Below are 18,220 nucleotides of genomic sequence, written 5' to 3'. Positions count from 1 at the left end.
CTTTGGTCATATTGATGTAGAGGGCCTTGTTCTCCCTGTGTCCTCCATCCCCTTTGCTCTTACATTCTTTCTGCCTCCTCTTCTGCAGGATTCCCTAATCCCAATTGGAAAAAATTTGGTGGAAACATTCTGTATAGGGCTTAGAGTTCCAAAGAATCTAACTTTCTACATAAATTCTAGCTGTGAGTCTCTGTATTTGTTCCCAGCTGTTGCAGAAAGAAGCTTCTCTGAAGACGGCTGAGCAAGTCACTCACCTATAAGTATAGCAGACTATCATTAGGAGACATTTTATTGGTACTCTATTTAATGAACAGTAGATGTACTAGGCCCCTGGTATATCTAGTCCCAGATTCTTGGTCACCCAAGCAGTGTTGAGTGTGGATTCCATGGAGTGGCCTTAAGTCAAATCAGTAATTGATTGGTTGCTTTCACATGCTTTGTGCAAGCATTGCGCCAGCATGTCCTGCAGGTGCAATATATATCCATATATATGTATATATATGAAAGCTTCTACCATATTAGGTTTCCATACTACTCTTCAAATAGTCCTTAATTTCAGCTATTTCTCCCAACGTTCCCTTCTTCATCCCCCTTCCCCCCCCCCAATTGATATTCCTATTCCAGCCCCCTCCCATCCAAAACTATTCTATTTCCCTTTCCTTACTCTATACCTAACCTCTGTGGTTCTACAGATCATAGATTAATTATTCTTGACTTAACAGCTAATATCCACATATAAGTAAATACATACCAGATTTGTCTTTCTGGGTCTGGGATACTTCAGTAGGAATGATTTTTTTTTTCTAGTTCGAGCCATTAACTGAAAATTTCATGATTTTATTTTTTAAAGACTTGAATAATGATAGAATGTAGGTTAAAAAAGTAATCACTTAATAATATTCTGAATATCTTCACTGCCTGTTTTGATGTTTCACTGTTGAGTTCCTTTTCTGTTTGTTTGTTTTGGTTTGGTTTGGTTAATTAGGTCAATAGTTTGTCAGTATTGTTTAGCATCTCAAAGAACCAGCTCTTTAAAAAAAAGTTTTTAGTAACAAAACAATACAAAGGATCAATAAATCTATTGATTAAGTTGTGCTCTGATTTTTAGCATTTCTTCCGATCTACTGGATTTGAGTTTGGTTTGTTCAAAGTCTTGAGTTTCATTACTAAGTAATTTATCTGTGTTCTTTCTGTCTTTCTTAGAGCTATAAATTTCCCTCTTAGAAGTATCTTTAACATGCCTCAGAGGTTTTTTGTTTAATATGTTTTCATTTCATTTGTGGAATATTTTATTCCTTCTTCGGCCCATATGTTATTCAGTAATATATTGTTGTATCTCCATGAGTTTGTTTATTTGCTAGGAATTTATTTATTGTTGATGTTAAGCTTCATTGCATTGTGGTCAGAGAGGTTACATGGAATGATTTTAATTGTTCTGATATTGCTAATATTTGTTTTGTGTTTCAGGATGTAGTCTAATTTAGAGAAGCGTCCATGGACTGCAGAGTAAAATGTATATTCACTGGTGTTTGGGACAAATGTTCTGTAGATATCTGACAAGTCCATTTGATGTATGATGTCATTTAAATTCTTAGTTATCTGTTTGTCTTTTATCAAGATGGGCTTGTCCATTGGAGTAAGAGGAGTATTGAAATAACTGTTACTGAGTTGGGGTTTATTTCCATCATGAGATCCAGTAATTTTTTTATGAAATTCAGTTTACCACAGTTTGGTGCATAACCGTGTAGAATTATAATGTCATTTCTAGTAATCATTACTTTGTTTGTAATGAAATTCCCTTTATTATCTCTTAAAATTTGATATATTTTTTTCAAATATTAGGATAACAATACTTGCTTGCTTCCTGACTCCATTTCCTTGGAATTGTTTTTGTTTGTTTAAAGAAGACAAAATGAGTTTCTTGTGGGAAACAGAAAGATGAACTTGATGGTGGTGGTGGTGACGGTGATGATGGTGATAATGGTGGTCGTGGTGATGATGGTAATTATGATGGTGGTGATGATGATATGTCTCATCCCATGTATGTATGTGAAGATGAGCACAGACTAAAGGTACCAGATCCCCTGGCGTTGAAATCACACAGAGTTGTGAGCTACCTCCTTGACATGGGTGCTGGGAACCAAACTCGGGTCTTCTGGGAGAGCAGCAAGTGCTCTTAATTGCTTAATCATCTCTCCACTCCCAGTTTTTTCCTTAATCCAATTAGCCTGTGTCTTTTGATTAGGAAGTTGAGGTCACTGTTATTTAAAGTTATTATTGGAAGGGGTGAATTGATGTCAGGCTGTCATTTTGAGGTTTTGCTGTTTGTGTTCTAAGTCCTATTTTGTATTTCAGTAATTGTGCCTTCCTTTATTTTCTTTCTATGGTCGCTTGGCTAAGTGTATTCTTATCTTCAGTTTAGGTATTCCCACCAGTATTCTCTGTAGGGCTGACTTTGTAGACATAGATTTTTTTTTCTTGTTATGTCCTGAGAAATTTAATTTTTCTCCTCCAACTATGGCAGGTAATTTTTCTGGGTGCAGTAGTCTGGGATGACATCTGTGGTGTTTTAGTACTTGATGTCCGTTGCTCCAGACTACTCTGGATTTTAAAGTTTCCATTGAGAAATCAGCTGTTATTCTGATGGGTTTTCCTCTCCAGGACTTACAATTTTTTCTCTTGACGCTTTCAACCATTTCTCTTTATTATGTATATTTAATGTTTTAGCTATAATATGGCATGGGAGTTGGGTTTTTTTTTTTTCTGGTCCTTTCTATTTGGTGTTCTGTGTGCTTTTTGTGTGTTCTTGCATGGATATGCTTTCCCTTAATCTGTTCATGCTTTCTTCTTTGATCTTGTTGAAGATCTAGTTTATGCCATTGACCCATGGTTCCTCTCTTTCATCTGTGCCTATAATTAGAATATCTTCTCTTTCAAGGCATACCAAATTTTATACGTGTTTCTTTCATGTATTTTTTAAAACCTTTGATACTCTTGGTTTGAGTATTCAAATTCTTCTACTTTTTCTTCTGGTCCTGTCTTAGTCGGGATTCTATTGCTGTGAAAAACAAAAAAACAAAAAACAAACAAAAAAAAAAAAACAACTCCATGACCACAGCAGTTATTTCAGCTGGAAGCTTGGTAGCGTGCAGGCAGATGTGGTGCTGGAGAGAGCTCAAGAGTCCTACATGTGGGTTTGCAGGCAGCAGGGAGAAAGGGACAGAGAACCACTGGGCTGGGCTTGGACTTCTGAAACCCCAAAGCCCGCTTCCTCTAAAGAAAACTGTCAGGAGTGGTCATCATGAGCTATTGCGAGCCATGGCACAATTACAGCTCATAGAAATTGATAATTCAGATGTCAACTATAAAAAATTATTCCCAGATGGAGGAAACCTGCTCAGCAAAGCCTGCAGGACCACTGACTCTGAAAACTGTGGCTTTCGTCTGTAATTTCACTTGTGCAATAACAGCTATCAAATCTCCCCATCACCGTGCATTTTCATGTAATGGGTATATGTAATCTCGTGGTTACATCTTAATCTTATGGGCACATATATCTGTGGATGGTCAGGAAAATGACTTTTCATTTAGCTGTGTAATTTTAATATATAGAATATATTTTAGGATATGCTTCGTAACTAGATCGATTTGTCCCATAGGACTGTAGACACTTAAAAGCCTGCTTTGTCGTTTTTGCTTGGACTAATGTCAAAAAATAACGATTTCTCTTCAGTCTAACACAAACTGCCCCCAATTAGTTCACTTTTACCTCAGAGCAAGTTCAAGCTAGACCAAAAGCTCTTTGTAAATAGATCATAAGTTTAAAACTTTAAAGGTACGCACAAGGTCAGAGTCAGAGATGCCCAACCAAGGTTACTAAGCAAAGCATGGCGATTCTTTGCTTGCCTGTCTGCTGACAGTAGACCTATGTCTCAAAGTTTGTCACTGGACACTGTACCACACACACCCCCTCGGTTCTGGTCACAGTCTGACTGCTGGGACCTTGGAACCTTGTGTTGCCATGGCAATGACTCAGCTCCCTATCACTTACCCTAGGTGTGTGCTTTTGACCAATGAGAGACAACTCTTGTAGTTTTTATTTTTTATCTCTTCAAGCCTCTCATTAAAAAAAAAAAGTTTCAAGGCAAGAGAGAAGACTCTAGAAGAAGCTAGGAGGAATTAGAGGTAGGATAGAAAAACTAGAATAGAAGCAGGAAAATAAAGACACTGAATCGGCAAAGCACAACGTGAGAGAGTCATTCACCCTCAGACCTTCACAGACTGTTGCTTCTTCTCTGTACCCTGAGAGGGCCTTTTGGTTGGACCACAAAGGCTCTTGTTAAAACACACACACACACACACACACACACACACACACACACACACACACCTTCTCCATCAAGGCCACACCTCCTGATCCCCATCAAGCAGTGTCACTTCCTAACAACCCAACATTCAAATCTATGAACCCCTGGTGCCATTACTCCTCAACCAGTCGTGCCTGAGTCACGAGACACCCCAGCAAGACCTCCACAGAGCTGACTTCCCATGCAATTGCACAAGGTTTCTTTATTGTACAGGTTTGCAACAAGAGCCCCTGTCCCACACACTGATGCTGCAGATGAGGGAGAAAGGCCCTGAGGACATAGTGCAGGAGGTCTGTAAAGGGAAAAACCCGCAAGTGGGGAGTTATGTGCCTTGGCATTAACAGATTGGGTAGGGGGATGGTTGGCTCTAAAAGTCGACAGGGAATTTTTTGGTAACTGTAAAAATGCTTGTTTGTCTAGCTTCTAATTGGCTGTCCTTGAGTCTCTGGGCAGCCAGGCAGTTTTTGAGCCTGTTGTGGCTTTTCTCTGAATTCACAGGTACGTGGGGTGGGGTGTCTGGGGTGGGGTGCCTGCTAGGTTAGACTCTCACAAGGATAGGGCCTAGGTTTAAAATGGCTTTAGTCTTGTCTCTTCAAAACCACCGCAAGTTCTGGTATTCTAAAAGCATCCACTTGACTAGGAAATGCTTTCTGTTGGGTTTTTCAAGTCCAGCTTCATTTCTGTGGGAGTTCTTTTCAGTATTTCTATTTTTTTTTTTTTTACTGAAATCAGTTTTCAGATCCTCAATTGACTTTGTCATTTCATTTCGCTATATGCTGTGTTTTCCTGAACTTCACTCAGGCATTTCTTGCCACCTTCTTTGAGTTCACTGGGGCATTTGTTCTTGTCTTTTAAAAACTTCTTGAGTTCTTTGGAGTTTCTGGTTGTTCTTTTAAATCTGTGTCCCGGGATTCACCCAGATCATTCTCCTTGGAGACCATTTCTACAGGAGTTTTTGGTTAGAGGCAGGGATAGAGTATCTTGGCCCTTCCTATTGTTTTTGTTTTGGCTGTGTGACCTGGACATGGTGTCTGATCTGACAGTCTTGCCTGTGTCAGGTTGGGAGCTGGATATCTAGAACTCGCCCTGGGAATGGGTAGATATCATGGACATGTTTAGTTGAGGGGGAACTCACCAGGAAAAGTGTGCAGAAGCTGGGAAAACAGAACCAGGGCTTGAATTACGGAGCCAACGTGTGGGGTTCATCCAGTCTGCCCTTCACTTGACATTCACAAGGCTTTGTGATTGACCCTCATGGGGCTCTTTCCTACTTTGAGTGTCATGAATTGTTTCTTCAACCCAGGATCAGTTCTGTTCTAAAGGGAAATTGAAATTGACTGACATGGGAGAATTATTGCTCAGGGGATGTGGCTATATTTGCTCCTATATACTACAACTCTTGCGCATGAGAAATTATAGTTGGAGAATATATTTCACCTACAAATCACAGCTGGATTAGGAAAATGTCATAGAAAACCTCCTACTAACTCACCGTCTCTAGCAGTGGCCTTAGAAAGGAGTGGCATCCTTCTACTCCAAATGTTTGATTTGTCCACCAAACCATGTTAAATTCAAATCATTTTTAAAACATTGTGGAACAAATGATTTGAACAAAATACGTCTTATAAGGCTCAATAAGCGTTAATGGCATGTTGTTCCACAGGCCAGGAACTCAGCTAGAGTTTGAGGCACAGAGGAGGGGCAAATATGTGGCCTCATCATTGATGGCACCTGTGGGAAAAGATATAGCAGCAAAGGCATTCTAATAACATCTGTTAAACAGACTAGTCAATGTTCTAATGCAGTCACACACAAAAAAGCTGTATAAACAATGCATGCAATTACTGTCATTGTCCGTCAAGTAAAAGCAAAATAGTTTGTGGGATGCAGATATCCAGTTTACTCCCTTCTGGATCAAAATCTATTTATTGTATTTTAGTCTAAGAATTTTTTTGGAGTCTTATTATGTAGCCCAGGCTGGTCTGGAACTCACAGAGATGCCCCTTAGTACATTGCCTCCAACACAAGTGTTTTTGTTTTGAAAAGGGAAAGCCAACTCGTGGAAATGTGTCTCTTTCATATTCCACTTTTAGGGGAAGCAGAGGAAATCTTGGGTTGTAAGGTGCTTGTGAGACTTGCTACAACCTCCCACACTCTCCTCTAATACCGCATCTTCCTCTTCTGTGCACACAAAGGCTGGAGGACCGCTCTAAGAATGGCCTCCAGAGCCACTAGTGACAGTCTTTAGTCCATGGCATCTCCAGTTCTCAGCTGCCAGGAGGCTCTGGAAGTTCATCTGGGCTTCCTCCCAATCTAAGTGCCGAGGAGCACAAACCCTGCATTGCTTCTGAGATGCATGTCCAGACATGCGTGGTCCAGACATGCGTGGTCACAGATGCATGGGGAGACATACATAGTCACAGATTCATGACCACAGATATTGCATGGCCACAGATGCATGGCCAGAGGTGCATGGTCACAGATTCAGGACCACAGATATTGCATGGTCACAGATGATGCATGGCTACATATGAAATTCAGTTTTCTATCAAAGGAACAATTCCTATTTTTGAGAATGAGACCTTAAATCATGTGAGTTACAGTTTTTTTTGTCTAGAGATTACTGTTCTCAAAACACAAAATTCTTCTGATATCTCTATTTTTAAATTTGCGTCTTTGGCTCTAATCAGATTCACGGAAAGTTAATTTAAGCTAATTGACCACAAACCATTCATTTTTTCCTTTGCAATATACATTTTTCTGACCTTTGATTGTGCGCACTTTAGTGACTTGAGAATTTATGCCAAACCAAATATTCTGAGTCATGCCTTCCTCTTCATAACTCTTTGTAGCACCAAATGGCTCTTCTTTTCTCCCATTCAGGGTTTTGAATAAGCTTTGTCCCAGCCCAACACAACCCTGTTGGAATCTACTGATTCTCTGCTGTCTAAAGACATAATTGCTTGGCTTATGAGCTCTTAGTTATGAATATGTATATATACATATATATATGTATATATACATATATATATGTATATATATATGTGTGTGTTATAGAAAATATACTATGAGCTCTTAGTTGTGAATATATGTGTGTGTTATAGAAATTATACTATATGTGTAATATATATGTTTAATTTGTATTGAAGCTCTTATCTACAAGATGAAAGAAAATGAAATGATTATTGTCAAACTGGACCAAAAAGATGGTTCAGTGGCGAAAGGTTCTTTCTGCCTAGCCTGAAGACCAGGGCCCTTGAGGTAGAAGGAGAGAACCAACTCCTAAGCTGTCCTCCAACCTCTGTACACATGCTATGGTGTATGTGTCCATGCATACACACACACACACAGAATAAATGCATGTAGTTTAATTTTTTAAGAAAGATGGTTGTGAAACTGTAGAAGATTTTAATGAGGAAAGAAGGTGAAAAGACATTGGTGTTCCTGTGAGGGCACTCATCCTTGGCTAGCCTTTGTGACAGTTCATTGCATATACACATATCCATTATGAAAAGGCCACACTAGAGGACCGGGGACATGCACTTTGCAAAACCAAATCAAATCTTAAACTATGTTTGCATCACCCTCCAAAGAGAATTTAGAGATTATCCAATCAAACCATTTTCTTTTTCTTCCTTCCTTCCTTTCTTTCTTTCTTTCTTTCTTTCTTTTTGTTTTTGAAACATTTTTTCTCAGTATATCCTTGGCTGTCCTGGAACTGGCTCTGTAGACCAAGCTATCCTCGAACTCACAGATATCCACCTGCCTCTGCCTCCCACTTGCTGGGATTAAAGTTGTGTGCCACCATCACCAGGCCAACCACTTTATTTAAAAGAAAGAAAGAAAGAAAGAAAGAAAGAAAGAAAGAAAGAAAGAACTTGTTTATTTATCCAGTTTCTCAGGATTCCTTGCTTCTTGGGGACGGGATCTGGAGGGTGGGGTACAAATAGGTCTGTGTGCCTGGCTCCCCATCACGCTCCCTCACTCCCCATCCCAAGGCATACACAGCAGCTGGTTTCCAAGTTGGGTACTCAGCTTTTGATTTTTCTCTGAAGCCTTCGGGGATCTCAGTTGACTATGTCTCAAAGGTCTGAACAGGCTGCCTTGCTTTCTGCTCTGACCAGCAGTGTGTGTACGTTTATGTCATGCTTTTGAAACATAAAATAATTCAGCCAGAGGCGATTATATTCTTCAAGGCATTCTCTCTAACTTTCCTACTGTGGTTCACTTAGAGCTTCTCGTCGTTCATAAGTTGTGTGACTTCACACTGCGGGTCATTCTGGGCATGCTCTCAGAGAGTGCCTAGATCCCCAGTTTTTCTTGGGAGCAACTGCCCTGTCACCCTCCGGGACCCCATTATTGCTGATCTCATCTTGTTGTTCATGCTTCCTGGCAATCGTAATTCAGTAGCCATGAATGTTCATGTTTGTCTTAACCTCAGACTTCCTCTGATGGATGATTGGTATTTTCAGGTAAATCAGCCTCTCACTTGACCGCTTTCTGCAGGAAAACATAAATAAAGTACCGATGTTTTATTGTTGAGCAAAACTTTTATAATGGAAGTAACCCATTACCGGCAGGTGGCTTTTCCCTAGGCAATCATGAAAATCCCACTCAAGGGACAATTATGGAGATTCTACTAATCAAATAATAACATTAAAAAAAAATCAAGAATCAGAGTATGTCTTTTATTTTATGTCTGTGACCTCCTGGAGCTCAGAAGAAGGTGCTGAGTCCTCTGGAATAGAGTTACAGATGGTTGAGAGATGTCACGTGGGTGCTGGGAACCAAGCCTCGGAGAGCATGCAGTACCCTTCACACGGAGCTGTGTCAAGACAGCCCCTTGTCAAATGCTTTGCCCCTGCCTTCACTGGCACTAAAGCTTATACCAGAATCATCTAGAACTGTTTTTTTGTTTTTCAGATTGAGACTTTAATGAGAAATCCCTATTCTAGGAAAGCATTAGGACCTAGTTCAGCTTTATAAGATAGAAACCAACCTCTGTGCTTATTTCTGGAAAGGTTCAGATACATTTAATTAAAGTCCAAAGAAGCTAAGGCAATGGCTCCCCCAAAGCATTTAATTAAAGTGAAATGTTCTTCACGCCATAGGCCCCAGGTGGGTTTCTAACTGGAATGCTTAAATTAAAGGGCAGCGTACTAACTCCCAAACTACCCAATCTTTGATAAAAACCATAGCATTTCTTGAGTTTTATATTTTCCACTGTATAATTTTCTCTTTAGTGCGTAGTAAAACATGAAGCATAGTCTCAAGGCCATTGAGTGTCATTCAGCCCCTGAGATGTAGATGAGCTACGAAAGTCTAATGAGTTGTCAGGGAAATATAATTAATTAAGTCGGTGCAAGAGAATCAGAGTCTGCGCGCTTGCCCCGCCTAGCATTTTAAAAGAAGGAAGTAAGTAGTCCACGCCTGCACTTCATCTTTAGAGGTAATTTGTCAAAATGTACAGATCGAGCCGCGCCACTCTCAGTAGGCTTGACTGTGGGTCTTACAGAAAGGATAGCAGCCATCCATGCAAACCCTGGCTTCCCCTGAGTTTCCACTGTAAGATTTGCTGCAAGGGAGTTTGTATTCAATTTACTTTTCCAAATGGCAGATAGTATAGAAAGGACTTGGTACTCCCGGAAATTTAGGAGTAAGATCCTGAGTGCTCGGTCTGACAATATGATAACCCAGGCACCCTGCATCTTTGTTTCATACACGGAGAAAGTGTGATCCCTGAGAAGAATTCACAACTGCATTCTATAATGATGAGAAAGTGTGTTAGAGAGGACGCTAAGCCAATCCATCTCAGAGTCAAACCGCAATTTTTGGAGGAAAGAGCCCGTCCTGCGTTGGCCTCTTGCCAACACAGCAGGTTGCATCCTTACAGGGATTCACTAAGCGGAAGAAAGGCTAAACGGCATAATTCATGGGCTGGAAGCTCAGTGACAGACAGAAACCATAGTGGAAATGAAAGAAAATGACCCTGAAAGCCGACTGCAGGAAATTGGCTCTATGCAGAGGGTCTGACATTATTCCGCACAGTAGACCTGGAAAGAAGAGAAGCTAAAAAGCCGGCAAATGTTACACTGCCTTCCCCAGGGCACCTCTCGGGCTGCAAAGCCCTCTCTGCTTGAGAGAGCCTGGTGCAGCTGGTGGAGCCTCGACTACCCTTGCAGCAGTCAAGGCTTCTCGCTGCTTCATTGTTCTCTCTCCATTTGTTCTATGATTCCAGTGCCACGGCCAAGCCTAGCACACCATGTGGGGCCTTGGCGTATACCGAGGTGACAGGTAGGTATGCCTTCAGCCTCCGCCTTGAACGCCATCCTGCCAGGAAATATTCCGTATGTAATCCAGGTGCATATGGTATAACTGACAAAGAGAACCGCAACATCACATGCATGTCTTCCCTAGACACATGCTAAACAAAGTCTTCGATCTCGGCCCACTTTCCTGTCAGGCAGAATTGACAACCATTCGAATTAAGATTAAAAGTTACAAACTGCAACTCTCAGCCCTGCAAAAGCTTGCAGAAATCTGATTAGCCGTATTCACTTAGTGCCTTTAAATCGAATACCCCTGATTACATTATTGCCATAAACACTTCCATCACCTCTAGTGTTGGTCCATTTCAGTGGTGATTAGGATGTGATCCCTTCCCTGAAGATCAAGACCGTCTAAAGCCTGCAGATCATTCTGCACTGGAAAGGTTACAAGTACTTCAAGTATCATTGCTGGTGCGTCTGTTATAACATTTAACAATATCACTAATTGGCAGCAATGTTATGTATGTTGCAAAGAGTAATCATCAGTTTAACTGTCCTGCTCTCCTCACGTTGATTTGTGAATTAGAAACCTGAGGCCTCCGGTACCCCAGAGTGTGAGCTCATTGTAGTTACATGCAGACTGAGGCCCTAGGGGCTTTGATCCCAGCCATGTGCAGACACAGACACTGTGTGAAGCTGCACCCAGAGATCTTGAATGATGCAGCTTCCAGACCAAGAACACCAAGGGTCTACGGCCACGGCCAGAAGCTGTGAAGGTCTTTCTTGCCTGATGCCAGACAACTGTCACACTTCCTTCCCTAGACACTTGGTTAATTAAAAATCCAGATACTAAGAGCCACGGACTGGACTGTGCCGTGGAAGGTCTCTCATGAAGAATCCAGACCAACTTTGCCAGTCTCTCGCACAGTCTAGCACCAGGAAGATCTCTTCATCCTATTCCGGTTTTCAGGGACACCTGTATCCCTTGACTTGTCAAAAATCTTGATGCCTCATGTTTAGCTAGAAACCTCCCTCCTAGTCCCTAATCCTTAGCTCTTCTCCCCTGTGCTCACAGGCCACTCACAGGCTTCCCGCTGTGTGTGTTTAGTGGTATATTTTTCATTTCTGTGTCTCTCTCACTTCTCCATCTTACAGAACACAAGCCATTTAAGTGTGTTTCATTCAAAATATCATTCAAAGGTTTCTTGCCAAAGAAAGAATAATTTTATATATGAACATGTATGTCCTCACCTAATAAATGTCTCTTATGTTGGCTGCACAAACAAGAGCTGTGCTACAGAGACAAAAGACAATTCACAGGGACTGTGGCAGGTGTGCAATGCCAGGCAGAGAACTTCATAAATCCTGAGCTCCCCCAGAAGACGGCTGACTTCTGAGTTTGACCGTCTTTTCTCTTGCTGGGCCACTTAAAAGCAAATTTCCCATTCCCACCTCCCATTACCTCATGATCTAGCTGAACAAAGTTCTGGGACAAGGATGAAATCCATAAAGGCCCCACAAAGAGAAGCAAATGCATTCAGATTGTGTTTCCTCAGAAGGAATCCAGAGGATTGGTCAGTTTATGAAGCTGGAGGGTTCAGGGATATTTTTAATTTGTGTCTGCCCACAATTAAACCGTGCGGAAGTGGACAGGTGAAGGAAGCTGACCCCAATGACAGCTGCTGTGAATCAAATCTTTTGTTTAATATTTCAAATTCCCCGATGGGTTTGCTTCCACTGTGAAACTTTGAAGTCTCTCCATCTGAGGTGCAATCAGCTCATCTCTGTGTGTAGCCTGGTTCCATTTCCTTCTCATTGCACCGCCACTACCACCTGCTTCTAATGCAGACAAGAGGGACAGGGAGGCAAAAACAGAGACGAAAAGCGGGATCTCTCCTGAGACACCAGAGAAGGGAAGGGGAGAGATGAGATATGCAGCCTGCGTATTATGTAATGACCCAGGGGACAGAAAATAATCAGTTGACAAAACATGAACCACCTTAAGTTAGCTTTAAACCTAACCAGTGGAATTTAAATCCTCAGCTAGCTGAGTAAGCTTTTCCTATAAAAAAAATAACAACAACAACAACAAAAAGCTTTTTAAATGTTTTCCCAAGCCAAATATATTTCTGGTCAACTTTAAACTATGTTCTTCATTCCTTTTCACATTTTAATTAAAATTGTTGGCTGTAGTTATTAGGGAAGGTTCTAGAACCTGAAAGAAACCGTGTCTGTTTTAATATTTAAGCCCACCGTGATATCTTCGCTTATCATTCATAACTCTATCAATGTTAAGCTTAGTCTTCTGCTCTGTGATGTTCAACCATGACCTCAGACTTATTTTGGCATGATCTTTTTGAATTTAAAACGAGTCTAAGAAACCAGGCAAGGCGAACCAACTGAATTGGCTTTATATCAAATTAAGGGTGTGTATACTTGAAGCATCCTGGAAGTCATCTGTTCGGTATATTTTAAGAAATTGGCGTACGGCAGTATTTTCCTTTTCTTAAGCTGAAGCAGGTCCACAGAGCTCGGAAGGCCACTGCTTCCTTCTGGAAGTGCTTTTTCTCTTGGAGTTTAGCTTGAGCGTTGTCTCAACAGGAGGCAGACACCACCCCCATCTGGCAGCCGAGGCATAAAACTCCACGTTACACTCTTCAAGATGGTCTAATCTAGTTTGGAGGCAAATGCCTTAATCATAGAGAGAATCCAGTTTCCAGGCACTGAGCGATGTTCTCAGTGATTCGTGGCTTTAGGAATCGGAGCCCTGTCTCCCCCTTTTCTGTAAACCCCTACTGCTTGTCTTGAAACAGAGACACTGCTTAGGATCAGTAGAATGGAATTTTGACTTTTTAAATATATTTTTTGATGATCGTTTTATATGCATGCACAGCTCTTTCTATAATTCTGTTTTATCAGCCTGTGATTAAATATTGACTAAGGAACAAAAAGATCAAAGCCTTATTAGACACCCAGAACTATTATTCCCTTTGTTTTTCAAAATATACCAAACTAATTCCTTTATCGCATAAGTGTTTTTATTTAGATTGTTTCCAGTGCTCGTCCTTCAGGGTTAATGCTACAGTTTATTAAAATGCATTATATGGGGTCACCATAGTCAGGTTTTTGCTTGTTCTTTTAGAACACTTGTGAAAGACGAAAAGATAAAATTTTAATCTCATTTGTTATTTAACTCCGCTCTTAATGGACCTTTCCCGTCATCATCATCTTCTTTCCACTCTTTCCATTCCGTCGTTGCACACACACCTACCCCTCCCCTGAAACAATCTCGTTGAAGAGCTAACTGACGTAGGAAGCACAGTGGGCATGACTCGGTGGTGGAGGACTTACTGGGAGGACTCAGTCATCAGCCCTGGCTTCCCTGGGTGCAGCCTCCAAAATTCCATGGTTAAAGGTGGCTGAGAGTCACACTCGCTGCCTTAAAAATCATAAGATTAATTAGTGGTGTGGATGAATAATTCTTCATTCATTGATCTTATGAAATCTCATCTAGCTAAAATGGGAATTCCCTTCAATGGACATATGATTGCAAGTTCACTGCCCGTAAGCTTTCCGGTCATGTATCGCCACCTACGATGACTGATCTCTATATATTTCTGTGTTGATATTTATGAAAAAAAAGGATTAACTCCATTTGCTATTTCCCTCCCTGGTTATTTCCTCTCTCCACCTTGGGGTATTTCCAGGGTTGCAGAGTGTGTACCCAGTGCGATTAGCTCATTCTTTCATGGCCTGCCCCAGAACCAAGCTCCTATCACTGAGATTGTGTTTGAAGAGTCCTGGAGATTAAATACGTGTGCTCTTTGACTTTTGTCCACTGGTTCTTTGGATGTGTGCGATGCCTCTCTGTAACCATGGCTCATTGCCTCTCCCGCCCCCCACTTTGGTGACCAAAGACAACAAGAACAGCCTTATCTACAGAAGCAGTAATGTTTCGGATAATAATGGACCCGTATAACCTCACAGGACTGTCTTTTTCCCTTTCAGCGGCGGGCTGCTGACAACCTGAGGAGACACCACCAATATCAAGTAAGTAATGCTGATGTTCAGTCCCCAGATCGCTGTTAAAATGGGCAGAAACTGAACTCCTGAACTGAATGTCAATCCTGTCTCTCAGGAGGTCATGAGGAATCTGGTGAAGCGGTACGTGGCGGCCATGATCAGAGAGGCAAAAACGGAAGAAGGCCTGACAGAGGAGAATGTCAAGGTGAGGCCTCACCTGGAGGCAGCCTGTGGAGGCTCTAAAACCAAAGCTGCAAACGCAACCCTATGTGTTCTTACAGACGTCCGTGTCTTGCCTTCTGTGTTTTAAATGAAATGTCTGTGGAGTTTAGGGAGAGGGAAGACAGACAGAAAGACAGTAGCAAAGTAGAGATAGTTCCCAAATTGCTTTGAAACATACTTAACTCACTCTCAAGGGGACTTAACTTAGTGGGAAGGGAAATCCTAGTCCCTGCTAGCATGCTGACCGTGACCCCAATCCCTGCTACCGGGTAAGCCTTCCATTTGAATGTCAGCCTGATTTCTAAGTTGGAAGCATTTACGAACCAGCCCACTAACAATAGCACAAGCTTCCTGGATCACTGCAGCTCTTGGGGGCAGGGATTTAAGGTTTGCTTTCATTTTAAACTTAGTCTTTGGACTTGATTTTCTAATTTTAAAGTCATGTGACTGGTAGTGAGTGAAGACAGGAAAATGAGAAATTTCAGATTAAATGTTAAGTGATTCTTTTATTCCACATGACTGTCCAGAAACGTTAGAGGAATGTTTAAGGTGAACAAGATTTGACAGGCAAAATCAAACACACCAAAGCATTAAAGACCTCTACAGCAACCGCAGCTAAGCACTCATTGAGGTCAGCAAGTCAGGGAACTGGCAAGCCTACAGAACAGATTGTCAATCAACTAAATTCCAGAATATTTAACTGCAAATCTCAATGATGAGGCTAAGCCATTCTCTTTGCCCTGGAGGGCAGTAGGGGATAGGGTGGGAGCAAAGAAGTTTCCCAAAGACATAGGAAAAAGATCTAGGAGTCTCACGTGAATTGGAGCCAGGCCTTAAGGACACAGTGGTTGGCCTAAGACACTCCCCAAGGTACCGAGACTTGGAAGTTTCTCAGAATGGTAGGCTCCATGTCATTTTGCTTTGGATACCCCTTTGCATAGAAAAAAAAGCTTTAAGACATGTGAACCCAAGAGCACAAAGTGGCCTGACAGTTATATGCAGACTCCAGAGAGGAAATAATTTGAAACCACCATCTCAAAGAAAATAAAAACCAAATAAATAAATAAATAAATAAATAAATAAATAAATAAATAAATCTGCTGAACAGTCATCCTTAAAAGATTTCTTTTTGTGCCTTAGCCATTTTTCTCCTCATTGTGACAAAACACTAGAGAGAGGCACCTTAAAAGAGAAAGTGTTTATTTGGGTCATGGTTTTAGAAGTGTTGATTTGTCTGGCAGAGAGGATAAGGTGGAATAGTTCCCACCATGGTTGCCAAAGGCGCTATGTAGTCCCATGGACATGCTCTCTGTGACCTCCTTTACCCAGTAGGTCCCACCTAGCCCTAGGTGCCATGGTGTTATGAATCCATCATGAAATTAATCCATTGAGTGGGGCTTGTATCTTCAGCATCACAGACACACCTAGGAGCATGCTTTGGGGAACTCTCTGCTCAGTCATGTTGGCAGTGAAGACCAACCGTCACACTAGGACATAAAATGCCAACAGGGAAGTTACATCAAAATGACACCAGGTAACACAGAAAGAGCCTGGCTTGCTAAGTAGAGTCCCAGGAGAGCAGAGCCCTAGGTCTTCAAAGGCACAGGGCCATTTCAGGTCTATGACATTGGGATATAATGTTTCCAGAAGTGACCACCTAATCTGTCATTTAAATTTCACTCAGGAACTAAAGCAAGACATTTCTAGCTTCCGCTTTGAAGTTCTGGGATTGCTCCGAGGAAGCAAGCTCTCCACAATACCATCAGGCACCGCGGCGAGTTCAGCAGACGCCGACGAAAAGAGCCACAGTGAAGGTAATAGCAAGGACAAGAGAAAGAATCTCAGCCTCTTTGATTTAACCACTCTGATCCACCCGAGGTCAGCAGCCATTGCCTCCGAGAGACATACCATAAGCAATGGTTCCGCTCTGGTGGTGCAGGAGCCGCCCAGGGAGAAGCAGAGAAAAGTGAATTTTGTGGCTGATATCAAAAACTTCGGGTTGTTTCATAGACGGTCAAAACAAAATGCTGCTGAGCAAAACGCCAACCAAATCTTCTCTGTTTCAGAAGAAATTACTCGTCAACAGGCGGCAGGACCACTTGAGAGAAATATCCAACTGGAATCCCACGGATTAGCTTCACGGGGTGACCTCAGCATTCCTGGGCTCAATGAACAGTGTGTACTAGTAGACCATAGAGAAAGGAATACGGACACTTTGGGTTTACAGGTAGGCAAGAGAGTGTGCTCCTTCAAGTCAGAGAAGGTGGTGGTGGAAGACACTGTCCCTATCATACCGAAGGAGAAGCATGCCCACGAGGAGGACTCGAGCATAGACTATGACTTAAGCCCCACGGACACAGCAGCCCTCGAAGATTACGTGACCACGAGATTGTGACAGTCGGAGGAGGAATGTTTACCATACCTATACATATTTTCCATAGTGCTCTGGGTGGGGGGAAATGTTTGAAATTCCATTATCAAATGCTAATTGACACTTTCTAGTGTTTATCCATCGTGGCATAGCAACCTGTAACATGTTTGAACAAAGCAGAGGCAACCTGAACCTCCCCCCACCTTTTGTAGCCTGCTTTTGCTTTCACGGTTTATTTTACAAATGTTTCTGTTAAATAAAAGCACCTCGTACTCCTTGTACTGTTAAAACCACCCACAGAAAATTTCTAGCTATCTTTTTCAATTAAAGCCAATGCAATTGATTACATGTGGTAAGTGACTCCTACAGTAGCCATTTTTATATGCAAAAATGGAGTATAGGGAAATATTCAAGGCTGGACATTTTCACAACTTGGGGGGTATGGTAATTGCTAGAGATGGTTATTCACTCAAGAATTCCATGCAACACTACAGCTTGTCTACAATAAGCAACCATTACCAAATTACTTCTTACCATATCAGACACAGTTAAAACAAGCTACCATCCGCCCGTGAGATCTACATCCCAACCCTTTGGTACCAAGAAAGTCTGAGGCAGCTTGCAAGTCTTCTAGGCTCTATTTTCAAGAGTCGAAGAAGGTTTGTCTTGATGGCTGATGGTTTGTGTTGGCAATTTGTCCTCAAGTTCATACCTCCAACTTAAAAAAAAAAAATTGTGAGCTTCTTGTTCAACTGCTTATCAAGACAAATGTAGATCTTTGTCTTTGTCCCCAGTTAGGAAATGCAGCTCTTGGCTCTCAGTAATAAAACAATAAACTGTGGTTGTTCAAGAGAATGAGCACACCCAGGAGAAAGTAAAATCGCCCTAGAGCCCAAGGCAAAAGAAAGTTGTTTTTCAACGCTCTGAGCACTCAGTGTTGTTATCCCCTTAGCAGGGGAATGAAAGCC

General features: G+C 41.7%; 1 protein-coding gene across 3 annotated transcripts in view; it reads left to right on the top strand.

Moving 5' to 3' along the window:
- Nucleotides 1-17,545, top strand: part of Trpc4 (transient receptor potential cation channel subfamily C member 4) — a 159,062-nt gene extending 141,517 nt beyond the window's left edge. For 2 of the 3 annotated variants that reach the window (XM_041659213.1, XM_041659215.1), the window contains 3 exons: nt 14,645-14,686; nt 14,775-14,864; nt 16,566-17,545. In XM_041659213.1, coding sequence (XP_041515147.1) covers nt 14,645-14,686; nt 14,775-14,864; nt 16,566-17,276 — 843 coding nt within the window. In that variant the 3' untranslated portion in view covers nt 17,277-17,545. The remainder of the gene's footprint in view (nt 1-14,644; nt 14,687-14,774; nt 14,865-16,565) is intronic. The other variant, XM_041659214.1, reaches the window with a different exon arrangement.
- Nucleotides 17,546-18,220: the final 675 nt, after the last annotated feature.

The sequence above is a fragment of the Microtus oregoni genome, unplaced genomic scaffold (genome assembly GCF_018167655.1).
Source record: "Microtus oregoni isolate MIOR12 unplaced genomic scaffold, Mior012 000010F_ref0000083, whole genome shotgun sequence".
In the NCBI taxonomy this organism is placed as follows: domain Eukaryota; kingdom Metazoa; phylum Chordata; class Mammalia; order Rodentia; family Cricetidae; genus Microtus; species Microtus oregoni.
Note: the sequence above shows the minus strand (reverse complement) of the source record. Positions and strands in the feature narration are given on the sequence as shown.